A 13,517-nucleotide genomic window follows, 5' to 3' on the forward strand; every position below is an offset into this window, starting at 1 on the left:
GCCCGCGGACACACACATCCGGCTGAGTGGCTGCATCTGGCTACAGGTGACCAGAGGTGACAGAGGCCTGAGCCTCACCTGCACCCCAGCCCCCTCCCCCGCAGGAAGCTGTCCTGGGTTGCAGGGCACAGGTCAGAGGCGTCAGCAGGGGGAAACCCCGCTATGTCCACTGAGCTGGGGACACTTGCCCAGGGCTTGGGCTCCTGGCCAGGCAGCGCCGGCGGGAGCTGGACGCCCCGGGGCTGGGCTCCCCTCTCAGCACAGCGGCATCGCAGGGGGCTGCTGTCCCTTGGGTGCCAGCTGCTGCCGCACCCCGGCTGTGCACCCAGCCCAGTGTGGCCTCAGCTCTCACACGGCCCACCTCTGCGGTGCGTCCCCTCGGGACAGCACACAATGCAGTGACCCTCCTGGCAGGGCCCACGGTGACAAGCGCTGGGAGGGGAGCCTGCAGGAGGGGGCTGCAGGGACCTTCCTCCCACCGGCACTCCGGCCTTGACTAGGAAAAGCCCACGCAGAAATCTCCACACTGCTTGCAAGTAGGTCACGTGGCAGGCAGAGGAGAGGGTGCTCCTGGGAGCCCCAAGTTTCTGCCTGGAGAGCTGGGACACGGACCCTGGGCCCTCACGTGCCACAGAGCGGGACCCTCCGAGCCGTCCTCACACCCCCGTTCTCTGGCCCCCGGGCTGGGCCCTGGGACCACCCAGACCCACCAGCTCACCACGGCCCAGGCCCTGGCTCCTGACTTCACACGCCCAGCCCAGACCCCCGGCGTGACCCGCCTGCCTGCTGCCCCCGCCCCTTCCCACAAACACTGCAGCCCCCCAGCCCCCGGACGCCCGCGGCCCCCAGGTCCGGACGGGAGGATCAGGGGCAAAGTGCTCGGCGAAAGCTACGAGCCCTCCGCGTTAACCAAACTGCCCACCTCAAATGCCTCGAGTGGAAGCCACCTGGCCACAAATGTTCCAAATTTTGCTTTTTGTTTTATTTTCACCCGAAGAATGAAGCTGAGAGAAAAAGACAACTATATTTCAAAGTAAGTGATGTGATTCCTGTTACAACAAATATTTGCATTTTCTCAGGGTGGTTCTGACGTGCCAGGGCGGACCCACCCAGCGCTGGGAAGGAGCAGGCGTCCTCGCCTGAACTTCCTGGCCGCTCCTCTCCAGCTCAGCACACCTGGTTCTGTTTAATCTGTCGCTTTTCAAGGAAACGGCGGGAAGTGCGTTCTCCCCACGGCCCTCGCAGGGGCCCAGCCCAGGGCCTCCTGCCCTGATGTGGTCGGTGCCTTCAGCAGAGCGACTCTGGGCAGTTCTCAGAAGCGAGATGCAGCGGTTTCAGGGGACGGCAGGACAGAGACGCCGCTGAGCGCTGTGCCGCAGCCGCGTGATTTGGGGCGGGCTGGCGGCCTGTTACAGCACATCTTTAATGACCCGGGCCCAGCCGCATGGGGGCAGCAGGAGGAAGGGCGGGCTCTGGACAGCGCGGCGCAGTCACCTCCCTGGCGGGCTGTGGAGGGTCAGGAAGGAGCCCGGGCCGGGGCTCAGAACTCCTCGTGCACGTTGCGGGCGTAGTCCATCAGCTTGCTGCCCGTGAAGAACTCGCTGTACTTGAGAACCTCCTCGGGCTCCAGGTGGTGGTTCTGGTTCTCGTCCGCGATGGCGATCATCTGCTTGGCCTCATTGAGGGCATTGTATTCGTTCATGGGGTCCATGTAGTTCTGCAACGGGCGCCGGGCGTGGGTCGGCCGCCCTCCCACCCCCCTCGGCGGCCAGGGCCCGTGAGCTGCTGCTCCCGGGGACATCTGGTTCCTGTTCCTCACCAGGCCCCCAACCTGCGCCCCGTGAACGTGGAGGACCCCACTTGGCCCAACCCAGCTTGTCCCCCACATCAGGACGCGGCTATGAGGTGAAAGCACGTCCCAACAGGAACACCGCGTCTACGTGAGCAGCGGCTCTGACGCTACCCCCACCCACAGAAAGGGATTTCTGGTGAAAACACCCCATTGGCTGCAGGATAGGAATGTGGGCACATTCTGGAACGTTCCAGAAGGGAGACGCCATGGAAGAGAAGGACACAGGGCAGGGAGAAGCTAAGGCCTGCCCAGGGCCAGCGGAGGTCATAGGGACCGATCCTGGCAGGATCCCTAAGCCCCACCTGCCCTGGACTGTCAGCGGGGTCAGAAGATTCTGGCGTAAAATGCAATGACTCATTCAGCAACGGGAGAAAAACAAGCCCCAAATGCGATACCACTGAAAACGCTTCGGAGGAAGGTTGTGGATTCCAACCCACGCTTCGGGCCACGTGACAGTCAGTCCCGCCCACACCCGCGCCCCCACACGCGGCATTGGCCCAGAGGTCACTTCAGAACCCGTCCGCCTGAGCTCTCCCGTCCGGGCCGTGAAAAACGAGCCACAGAATCCCCTGAACCTCCCACAGGCAGTGCCAGGAGTCAGCCAGGGCAGGACAGACGCCACACTGTGCCCTCCCATCTGTCTGGGAGCCCGGAGTGAAGGACCCAGTGACCAGCCAGACCCCGCGGCGGACCGAGTCTCACAGCCGCCCCAAGCCGCTTCCTGGCTCAGGTCCGAACCCAGGTGGCTCCCTTTAAAGGTGGCCCAGGCTCCCCCAGAGGTGCCAGGGCCGGACCCCGGGACACCCCTTCACCGCAGCGCCTACCTCCAGCTCCTCGGGGGTCACGATCCCATCGTGGTTGGAATCGATCAGCTCCTCGAACTCTCTCTTCCTGTCCCTCACCCAGTTGTCGTCCACATCCTGGCCCTGCTGGTTCTCCACGGTGCCCACGGGCAGCGAGATGAACTCAGGCAGAGACAGCTGCTTGTCACCGTCCTGGTCTGCGGGACGGGGGATGGGACAGGGGGTGGGACCTCGAGTGAGACTCCCGAAGGTCATTCCGCACGTTAGGGTTTGCCCACACCTAGCGGGTGCCCCGCACAGGGCCGCCCCCCAGCGTGGGGATGGGCCTCACCCAGGTCCCGGACGATCTCCTTGACCATGAACTTGAGCATGCCCCGGCTGTGCTCCGGGTGCAGGAATGACAGGAACTCGTCCTCCGTCAGCAGCAAGTCCGCGGGGGGGTTGTCCGCCTGATACCAGCGGTCTTTGAGATTCTCAAGGACTTCCTGTGCTGAGAAAGGTACAGCTTGTGAGCACCTTGTGAGGCACAACGACTGTGCACAAATCCAGAAAGTTCTAAGAAATGTTTTCTCAACTCACAGGAACAACACATAGAATATGGCTACGCACGAGGCCCAGCGCCCTGCTCTCTGGAGGACAGCTTGGCCTGGGGGAGGCAACGCACAGACCCCCCAGACACGACCCAGAACCCTGGAAATGGCCCAGACCCCCCTGCCCCCAAGACATGACCCAGATCCCCCAGACACGGCCAAGACCCTAGAAATGGCCCAGACGTGCCCAGACGTGGCCCAGACCCCCTCGAAATGGCTCAGACCCACCAGACACAGCCCGGACTCTCCCAGATGCCCCCAGATGTGGCCCAGATGCCCCTAGACAACCCAGAGCCCCCAAAACCACCAGATACCCCAAGTTAGGGCCAGACCCCCCACTCACGGCTGTTTGTTCCTTGGAAGGAGGTGGAAATGACGCATGGCACTGATTCACCTGTGAAACAGCGTGTGTAGGAACAAAGGCGTCACACTGTTCCTTTCCATCTGTTTCACGTGCGACATCACACGAAGGACGCGGTGCCGGAGGAAAACCCAGTTTCTAGAAATGACTGAGGTCGTGGCTGCTCAGAGCTTCCCACGGACTCTCAGCTCGGACCGAGCGAAGCGTCTGGGTGTGTCGCCCTCATGCTCCCGCCACAGGAGGCCTGGAGCAGTGGCCCCTGCCTGTCCTGAGGCCCCCGAGTGTCCCTGAGGCAGGGCCAGGGCCTGTCTCGGTCTCCAAGGAGAAACAGGAGGTCCCGACCCAGCCTGGGACTCGCCACCGCCAATGGCCGTGTCCCTGTGTCCAGGCCTCACTCGCCCCACCGCCCACGTGCCCTGCCACAGCCTCACCAGGTCCTGCCGAGGCCAGCCCCGCTTCAAACCCATCCACCTTCCAGTCAGCACGGACAACTGTGCGACCTCCTTGCCCCTGACAAAGCCCCTGGAAGGCAGATGGGGGCCATGGGCGTCCCTCTCCCCCTCCCAGCTCCCGGGATGGACAGACGGGGTGAACCGAGACCCAAGCAGGACAAGCACAGGCTCCTAGGACAGGCCGACCCAAGACAGCACAGGGTCCTCACACTGTGCTGCCAGCCCTGGGCACAGCCTCAGGCCAACCTGAGAAGCCCTGTGTCCCGTGTCCCCGGGCACTGCGAGTGGGACCTTATTTGGAAAGAGGGTCTCTGCTGCTGTCATTCGCGACAGATCTGGAAAAGAGGTCATCCCAGATCACGGTGGGGCTAAGTCCAATGACTGGTGTCCCCGGAAGAAGATGCCAACAGAGGTCCAGAGAGGAGCTGCTCACGTGCCAGCAGAGGCTGGAGGGGCCGGGATGACCCCCCCACTGGGGCCAGCAGGAGCCCACACACCTGCACCTCGGCCCCCAGAACCGAGTGTGACGCGCACGGCAGCTGCAGGGCTCCCAGGAGCCTCGCAGGGGACGGATGGGGTTGGGGCGGTGCCTGCGAGGTGTCCCACCTTCCCTCCCAGGGCCCGCAGACCAACAAGGAGCTGCAGCGTAGAGGTCAGGGAGTCGATGCACAGGCTGCAGGCAGGTCAGACGCAGCCGGGCACGCATGGGCACCGCAGGGCACACAGGGACCCCAGAACACAGACTGACTGCTAAGCACACCTCCACCACGTCACAGGGCGGAAGGGCCTTCAGAGATGCCACGAAGATCTAGGTCCAGGAAGGACGTGTCCCAGACAGAACAGACATGCCCGAGTGAAACGGCACCAGAGTTGGGGTGTGGGGCAGGGGCCAGCCCTGCGTCTCAGCAGCCACCTGTGGGCTGGCCGAACTCACCCCAAGTGGAATCTCACTGGCAGGGCAAGGGCCCCCCAGGACCCTCCAACAGTACAGGACACCTTCGGGGACAGCATGAAACACAGCACCAACGGGGAAACCCAATGGAAACAGCAGGGAAATGCAAACACCATTTGGGAAGGAAATAACGGTGCCCAGTTCGTAGAGTTTACAAAGAACAGAACCCAAGTCCTAGTGACATCACGCAAACAGGACTGGGGTGCGGGGGGTCAAAGGTTTTAAAGGGTCTTCGAATTGTTTAAGAAAGGACAAGACTGGATCCACACAGATGCCCCGGCCCCGCAGGCTGGCCGGCCCACACCCTCCCACCCACGGGGGGACCCAGGGGCCTGGTGGCCACACAGGACGTCTGGCCAGGCCTCCTCAGATGTGGGCTTGGATGTGGCCCGCCTCTTCTAGGGCCTGGGAGCCCCCGTCCGGCGGCACCCCCCACCTAGGAGCTGGGCCCTCCCTGCCTGCGTGTAGGGCACCTGTCCTGCGCCTCACGCCTTGGCTGCTCTAGGCTTCTCTCCGGATCTGACTAGCGTGTGACCTGCTGTCCAAAGTGCCACCACAGCAGGCGCACCCGGGAGCAGCCTGGGCCACGCCCCCCCCCACAGGACCCTAGGGCAGGACGTTGTGGGTGGGGGATGGGCAGCAGCCTGCTTCTCCCCCTGCCAACACCCGCCCACACTGGTCAAGATGAACACACACGTGCACTCCATGTAGCACCCACATGTGTGCACACACAAACATGCCAGGGCATGCCCAGTACACAGGCACAGGAGGTGCACTGGAGCCTTCCTGCACAGCCGGGCAGGCTCCAGCCCGGACTGCAGCCCAGGAAGGTCAGCCTTGGCACCACCAGCAGAACCCCCAGCCTAGGTGGGGCCCCTCCACCCTCCTGCGACAGACCACGCCCACGCCCCCCACCTGGAACTGACACCGGCCACGCCCCCACCTGGAACTGACACCGGCCACGCCCCCCACCTGGAACTGACACCGGCCACGCCCCCCCACCGAGCCCCACACCAACACCCCGCACCCTATGCCCCACCAGCAGGGCCTGAGCACTTACTCTCCTCGTCGACTTTGAGCTCTGCGTTGTTTCTGATGGCTTCAGCAACCTCCTGCTCGTCGTGGCCTTTGCTCGCCAAGAACTTCACCTTGTACTCGTCCCACGACACTCGGCCTGCAAGGGTCCAGCCGTGAGCAGATCTGAGAGAGGACCCGGTCCATCCAGGAGGGGGTGAAATCCCGCTGCGCATGGACAGTGGGCCGCACCCGCGAAGCCCGGAAGGTCTCGCGCCACCGGCCGGCATGGGGGCGGCGCGCACAGGCACGTGGCCTGCACGTCTGCCGAGCCACCGTCTCCAGGTCAAACCCTGGGCTGCTCGGCACCTTTCTGCAGAGGACGTGGAGCCGGCCCGGTGCCCCGCGGACAGCCTGGTGGCCGCGCACCCCTCAGCCCCCCGCCCAACGCCCCTCAGCCGGTCCCCACCCCTCCGCACCATCGCCGTCGGGGTCCACGGCGCGGAAGTGCACCCTGTTCTCCTTGACGGCCTCCTGGAAGTGCTCGGCCGTCTTCTCCATGATCCAGCGCTGCATCTCCTTGGCGCTGATCCTCCGGTCCGTGTTCACGTCCACCCTGCGGGTGGGTAGGCGTCAGACCAACCCTAGGACCCACGCAGCTGTGCCCGCCACAAAACCACCCTCCACCCACGGGAAACGGCAGGGACACGGCTGAAGGGGGCTGCTGGAGGCATCAAGAGCTGTTGGGGACACGGGGGCCACAGCCCATCACCCCATGGTCCATGGGAAGGCCACAGACCTCCCAGCCCCGCAGCACAGGAGGCGGGATCCGCACCGACCCTCCATCGCAGCCGTGGTTACCCCGCTCCATGGACAAAAACGCCCTTCGTGGTTCTTGTGTTTCAAGTTGCCAGACCGGTAAGGTTTGCTGACCAGGACTTTGTAACGTTCTGCTGCACTGATCCAGTCCCTTTTTGAGGTGTTTTTTCCCCAGCAACGGCAGAACCTCCTTGCAACCACAGGATAACTACAAAGTCTGGTACCACCAGTGTCCGGAGAGAACAGGACAAGGACACCCACCACAGACCCTGCCCAAAGACCCACTGGGCCGGCACAGGCTGAAAGAACGACCAGTGTTAACCCCTAGCTCATTATAACACTGAAACCCCCGCCCTGGGAGGGGCTTATCCGCCGTGTTTTGATCACGCGACCTATGTACTAGCATGATTTCTCACTGCACTTGCACGCCCTGCGCTCACCCCAAACACGTGCGGATGGTCACTTCCCTCCTGCATTATTCACCTCCCCTCCAGAAACCCCCGGCCGGGGAGCGAGGTTTGAGACAGTCCACTCCGCTCATCTCCGGCTGCGTCCTCTGCAGTGAACCTTTTTGGCTGGACAGTCCACGCCTCGGCAACTGGCTTTGTGTGCAGCGAGCAACAGCGGCAACTTCCCTCCCGGGCTCATTAGCAACAGCTGCCACAGTCACCTTCTGTGCACTTTACTTTAGATGCCTCAGGTACGACCAGGCAAAAACCTTCACGTGAACGTAAAGTTACAGGATTTTGGAAAAGACCTCTTGGGGACCTAACGTGTTCAAGAATGGAACAGACCCAGGGACTCAGGGGACACAAACACAAGGCTCACGGTGGCAGGAGGCCAGCAGGTCCCACCTGTGGGCAGACGAAGGGCCACTGCCACTCAGCTCTACACGGAATGAGGCCTCCACACCACGTCCTCATAAAAACCCAGAGGCTTGTGCCTCTGCTGTGGCTTGAACGTGCCCCGCAAAGTTCATGTGGGAAACTTAATTCCCGGAGCAACAGCGCTGGGGAGGCCTTTCGGGGGTGATGAGGTCAAGAGGGCTCTGCCTCAAGACTGGGCTGACGGTGTCATCCCGGGAGTGGGACCCTCGGCCCCCTTCCCTCTCGCACGCTCTCGGGCCGTGCGATGCCTTCCGCCGTGTTCTGACGCAGCAAGAAGGGGCGGCAGATACGGCCCCTCGACCTCGGACGTCCAGGCTCCGGAAGCGTTTACGAGTTGCCCCGTTTGCGGTGCTCCGCTGCAGCAGCACAAGCCAGACTCAAAGAGGAGCCAACAAAGATCGTCACGGGAGGGAGGCAGGGCCGCCCCTCGGGCCCCAGCACCACCCCCCACAGCACAAGCCCGGCCACCAGGACAGAGGCCTGAGAGGCACCCCCTGCACAGTCCCCTCAAGGACGTGCCAGCCGCGGGGAAGAGGCTGCCCGGGGTGGCTGTGCGGCAGGTGGGGGTCAGTGGTCAGGGATGCTCGGGGCACCGACTGCTCCGCAACGTCCCCCACACGTGGCCACGGCCACTCGGAGAAAAGCTACAGATGCAAAGATGTCTGTGCAAAGAAAGGGTGAGAGTCCAGATGCCCGTGAGAAGTTGTGTTCACTACATAGGCACAGCCGATAAGAAACGGCTACAGACGTTTGTGTGCACGCAGGTTAGCACGCGCACATGTGTGTACAAGACTAGAACAGGTGCACACACAGCACGTGCACATGTGTACGCACAGGCTGGCACACGTGTGCACACAGCACACACACACGTATGCAGGGCTAGCAAACACTCCTGTGCACAGGATTGGCACGCACACACGTAGACAAGTTAGTACACACGCATGCGTCACCAAGCTCTGTCAGCTGAGAGGACTACAGGCAACAACACCCAGAGCCCAGATCCTGGTTTCCAAGACCATCTCCAATCACAGGAACCAGGGCTCCTTGGAGAAGCGGCTGAACCAGGGCTGGGGCAGGGAATACACGGACGAGCCTGGAGCATCTTACGGTGCCAGAAAGGAAGGAGGTGCTCACAAAACAGGACGGAGGCGCCAGGTAAAAAACGTCCCAGTGGCCACAGCTGGAACAACGTGAGCAGCAAAATAAACGGCACCGCACTGGACCGCACCCCAAGCGTACAGCAAACGTCGTGAATCCACAGGCGTGTAAATAAACACGCGGGGAGAAAGAGCCTCCTCTCGGAAGACGTCCCAGCAACATTCCGCAGACACTCGCCCTGCGGGAGGGGGGCTTCCTTCCCAGCCCCCACGGGTGGGCCGGACCCAGTGATTTGCTTCCAGAGAGCAGGGACACGGAAAAGGGGCGACTCTACAGGGAGACACCTGGCACACGCCACCTTCACCAGGTGACCCAGGTCGACATCCCAGGGGTGTCTGCGGACGTCAGGGATGTCCTGACGGGGCAAGGCCGGCACCTCCCCTCCGGGTGTTCTTTTCAAAAACGCACAACCCGGTCTCGTCACCAGAAGACACATCAGACGAACTCAAACGGAGGCACATTCTGTCAGACGCCCGACCAGCCCTCCTCAGAATTGACACGGGCAGGAACAAACAGGGAGTCTGACAGGGTGACACAGCCCAAGACGGCTTAGGAAGAGCCTAAGACGACGAGACGACGAAATGCAACGTGGGATCCCAGAGGGGTCCTGGGGCTGACAGAGGACATGGGGACCCGAGAGACGGGGACCAAGCCCAGGCGTGTCCACAGGAGCTGCCGCCGCGAAGCTCTGACCCGCACGTGCAGCGCTGACATCCGGTCATTTCTGCGTGTCCCCAGACGAGACAGCTCGTGGTTTCTTTCACAGGGAGGGACCAGAGAGAAGCCCCCACCCACCCTCGGAAGACGGGCAGGAGCAGCCAGCGCAGACCTCCTCGCCCAGGGGCTCCAGCCCACCCCAGAAGCCCGCCTGAGCCGGGGACAGCGGTTCTCTCCCTGCACGGCTCAGGACCAACAGCTCAGATGGAGACCAGGGAGCACCAGCGGCATCTAAGCAGGTCGGTCAAGTCACTAACAAATGAAGATGCGCCCTTGGAGAAACCCCGCTTGTCCCGTTGGGGAGACGTGCGTAGGGACGCCATGTTTGGAACCCAGGTCCTGGTGCTGTACCACCTCTCCTGGGGGCTTCAGTCTTGCCAGCCCACCTGTGCTCTGACCACAGGCTCGATCCCAGGTGGCCGCCCAGCCCTAGCCCAGGGCCTGGTCCCACCCTCTGGTTCATGGGGTCCAGCATCTGCCCCTCCATGACCCTGGACAGCACCCGGGAAGGCCAGCCTCTGTGGTGGGGCCCAGTGGCTGGGGGCGTCCATAGCCTCTCTCGCCTGGTGCCCGCAGCCCGTCCTGGAGGACTAGTGGCACTTCCTGACCCAGGGCCACGCCCAGCATCCTACAAGGACGACAGAGACGCTGACATGTGTGGGCTCAGGGCTGCCCCAGCTGGGCCCTGGGGTGAGCATGGCTACACCTGCCTCCCCAGGCCGAATGGTCCGGACCACCCATCTCGGGACCTTAGCCAGGCTCCAGGAACCAGGACAGGGGAGAAAGCGTGTTACTAGGGATGGGCAGCAGGAGCTCTGAGATTCGCAGGGTGGCTCTGCTCCTGGCAGCTAGGGAAGAGGAAAGCAACCTGGGCTCTGGGCCAAAAGGACAGTAACAGACCTGCCTGCCCACAAACGCACGTTTCCTAACCTCGTACAGTGGAGATCTGCAAACGCACAAGTACGGGGTCTTGGAGGAGCCCCAAGCACTCACCATAGCCCCTTGACCTGCCAGGACAGCCACACCTGTACCTGGGCAGCTGACACCCACACCTTCCCTCAGCCCTGTGGCCTGGCTGGTGTTGCAACCTGCTGTCACCACAGCCCCGCCTAGTCCTCTGCCCTTAGCCACAGAAGACACTGGCTAGAGGCCTTCCAGCAGCTTTTGCCAGCCTGCAAGGGGCAGCCGGCCACGAAGAGACCCTTCCAAGCTGCCCTGGACAGCTCGGGGCATCGGCACACTCCTCAGCCCAACCCCACACCCCTCCCAGGCGTGACTGAGGAAGAGAGTTGATGGCAGCTGCCCTGCAGGGAGGTCCCACAGCCCCTGCACACCGGGCACAGCCCCCCACCTACTTGGAGAAGATGACCATCAGCTTCCTGCGGCTCCTGCGCGGCTCTGCGTCCTCCTCAAACCCGTCCACGTCCTTGCCCAGGAAGACCTCCTGGTGGAAGTCCTTGTTGAGGTGCCCATCCATCTCCAGCTTCACCCCGTTCAGGTGGTCTGGGGGCAGGATCTCGTTTTGCTCCCTGTTGGAGGCTCTCTCCCGAGCAGAAGAGTGGTTGGCGGGCCGTGCACACACGTCCATCAGAAGGACCACCCCCAGGAGCCAGAGGCAGCACGGAGCCAGGCCGCAGAGGGGAGCCTGCCTGGATGCCATTGTCGCGGGGCCCAGACTGTGGGACGGCTTCCAGGTGTGGGCTGGCGGCCGGGGGCACAGAGAAGCAAGTGACGTCACGGCTCCAGACTGAGCCCGGGTGCCACAGAGGGCTCCGTGTCCCCAGCAGAGCTGCAGGCTGAGGATGAGCAGTTAACAGTCTGCAGAGAAGACACGTACCTATCATTTAGTGGGACTAGCAAATACTTCATTAAACATACTTGCTCTGTAACAGGAAACGGAAGGCCTGGATTTACAGGATCCAGACCTCCCATGATATTTTATTCCCTTTTTAAAGACACTGGGTTTCCAGCTCTGTCTCTCTCCAACAAAGCTGTCATCACCTCAAGGGGGCTGATGTGCCCCCCAACACCCATAGCGAAGCTGGCCAGCACAGTTTGACTCCGCCCCTCCTGGCCTCATGGCACGGAGGCGTGGCATTAAGGTCACTCACTCTCCAGATCTGGACTCAAGCACTATGACCTTGGCTAAGTCATCTGACCTCCGTGGCCTCAGTTTTCCCAAGATTTGTGAGTTCTGGTGACCCTGAGTGGAAAGGGTTCACAAGGCCTGGTGCCAGCAAACACAGCCACCCAGTGGGGGTCCATCCCCTCCCACCCCCCACCGTGATGGTCCCTGAACACATCCATGTGCACACACATGTGCACAGCTACACATACATATGCACATGTATCTACACTCGTGCATGCACACATACACACACACACACACCTTTGCTCACATCCAAGAAGGCTGGAGTGCCCAGGAAATCCCTCGGTGTGCTCAGTCCTGGCAGGGAGCAGGGGTTCACAGAGCCTCAAACCTCACGTACCCTAAAGGGAACTCTGGTTTCCTCCGCCCATAACCCTGCTCCTTCCCAGGCTGTCCAGCTGGCAAACCCGAGTCTTGCAGGTGCAGCTCAGGCCCCACCTCCGTGTGCTATAGCTGTTCCCTGAACATAGGCTGACTGAATCTCCAGTTTTTCGGTCCTATCTTACTCAGCTTCGCTGTCCTGGCACCTGCGGCGCTATCTGCACACAGCAGTCACTCAAGCCTAGGTCCTCCAAGGACAGGAACCTTGGACACAGGTGCTCACGTCTGGTTTTCTTCCTTTCCTGCTGGAGGATTAATTCTATTCCTGCTCACCCGGTCAGGGAAGCACTGGGTAAGAACCAGGACAACTTCCTCCTGGTGTTTGTTGACTCCCTTAACCACAGTCATAAAAACGCAGATGTGTGCAAAGACTGTACCTTGCTCCTTGACAGAACAAAGACTGCTGACTCTATGAATTACATCAGGAGACCATCAAGCGAAACTTCTTCCCCCACTTCACACTATTCCTCCTAGCGCTGTGCAGGCAGCGGTCCCCGGTCCTCCGCCCGGCGCTAGAACGGGACTTCTCAGTTCCTGACAAGGACACGGCAAACCCTTGCTAAGTGGAGGCTGGGGACACCTTGAGTGGAGGGGATATTTCTTCGCCATCCCTGGGTTTCCGTTCTGGTGAAACTAGGCTATTTCTTGGGGCTAAACACGCACTGGTGGGGTTGAGGAGCAGCCCCACCAGCGTTCACAGCTGCCATGGCGGGCCCGACACCCAGGACCGTCCACACGACTTCAAATCTTCTAACCCTACCGCCGGGATCACGGCCCGCGTGCTGCAGACGCGGAAACCGAGGCACACAGAAGTTGGGCAGCTTGTCCAAGGTCACCGCGGGGCCCTCCTGGGTTTCGGCCAAGAGGAGACCAGCCGCTGAGGGCCTCGAGCCCCAGGCAGGCCCACAGCGGCCGCCCGGCGGACGAACCCCGGCCCAGGGCGCGGCGGGGTCACTCGGCCCTGCGCCCGCGGCGGCCCCGGCCTCACTCACCGGCCTCGCTCCCCGCGCCGGGTCCGGAGAGCGCAGCGCCCGCGACGCCGCCGACCGTCAGCTCAGGCCGCGGCCATCTTTCTTGCGGGAAGCGGCGTGCAGGTGGGCGAGGGGCCGTGCGATCGGCACGACCTCACGGCGGCGACGGCGCCGCCGCCATCTTTCCTGCGGGCGGAAGCGGCCGCGGAGGGCGCCCAATGAGAAAAGCGCGCGAGACCACGTGACGGCCGGTCCCCCGGCCGGTCCCCAGCCGGGCCCTCGCCGCTGCGGCCGCCGGTGGACCGCCGCCACCGAGCGCCCCGGGACTCGGCGCCTCGAGGCTCCTCCCGCCACGCGCGTGGGGTGCGACCCGCGGCCCAAGCCGCGCGCGCGCACGGCGCCGCGAGCACA

At 62.7% G+C, this 13,517-nt stretch overlaps 1 protein-coding gene across 1 annotated transcript; it reads right to left on the reverse strand.

Annotated features, from left to right (window-relative positions):
• Nucleotides 1-969: 969 nt before the first annotated feature.
• SDF4 (stromal cell derived factor 4) lies at nt 970-13,238 on the reverse strand. The gene is made up of 7 exons (XM_012657553.1): nt 13,128-13,238; nt 10,961-11,423; nt 6,504-6,640; nt 6,071-6,184; nt 2,987-3,145; nt 2,677-2,852; nt 970-1,717 (listed from the first exon to the last, which is right to left on the reverse strand). The coding sequence occupies exons 2-7, from the start codon at nt 11,263-11,265 to the stop codon at nt 1,541-1,543; spliced, it is 1,068 nt and encodes a 355-aa protein (XP_012513007.1). The 5' UTR covers nt 11,266-11,423; nt 13,128-13,238; the 3' UTR covers nt 970-1,540.
• Nucleotides 13,239-13,517: the final 279 nt, after the last annotated feature.

This window comes from Propithecus coquereli, unplaced genomic scaffold (assembly GCF_000956105.1).
Source record: "Propithecus coquereli isolate 6110/MARCELLA unplaced genomic scaffold, Pcoq_1.0 Scaffold544, whole genome shotgun sequence".
Lineage (NCBI taxonomy): Eukaryota > Metazoa > Chordata > Mammalia > Primates > Indriidae > Propithecus > Propithecus coquereli.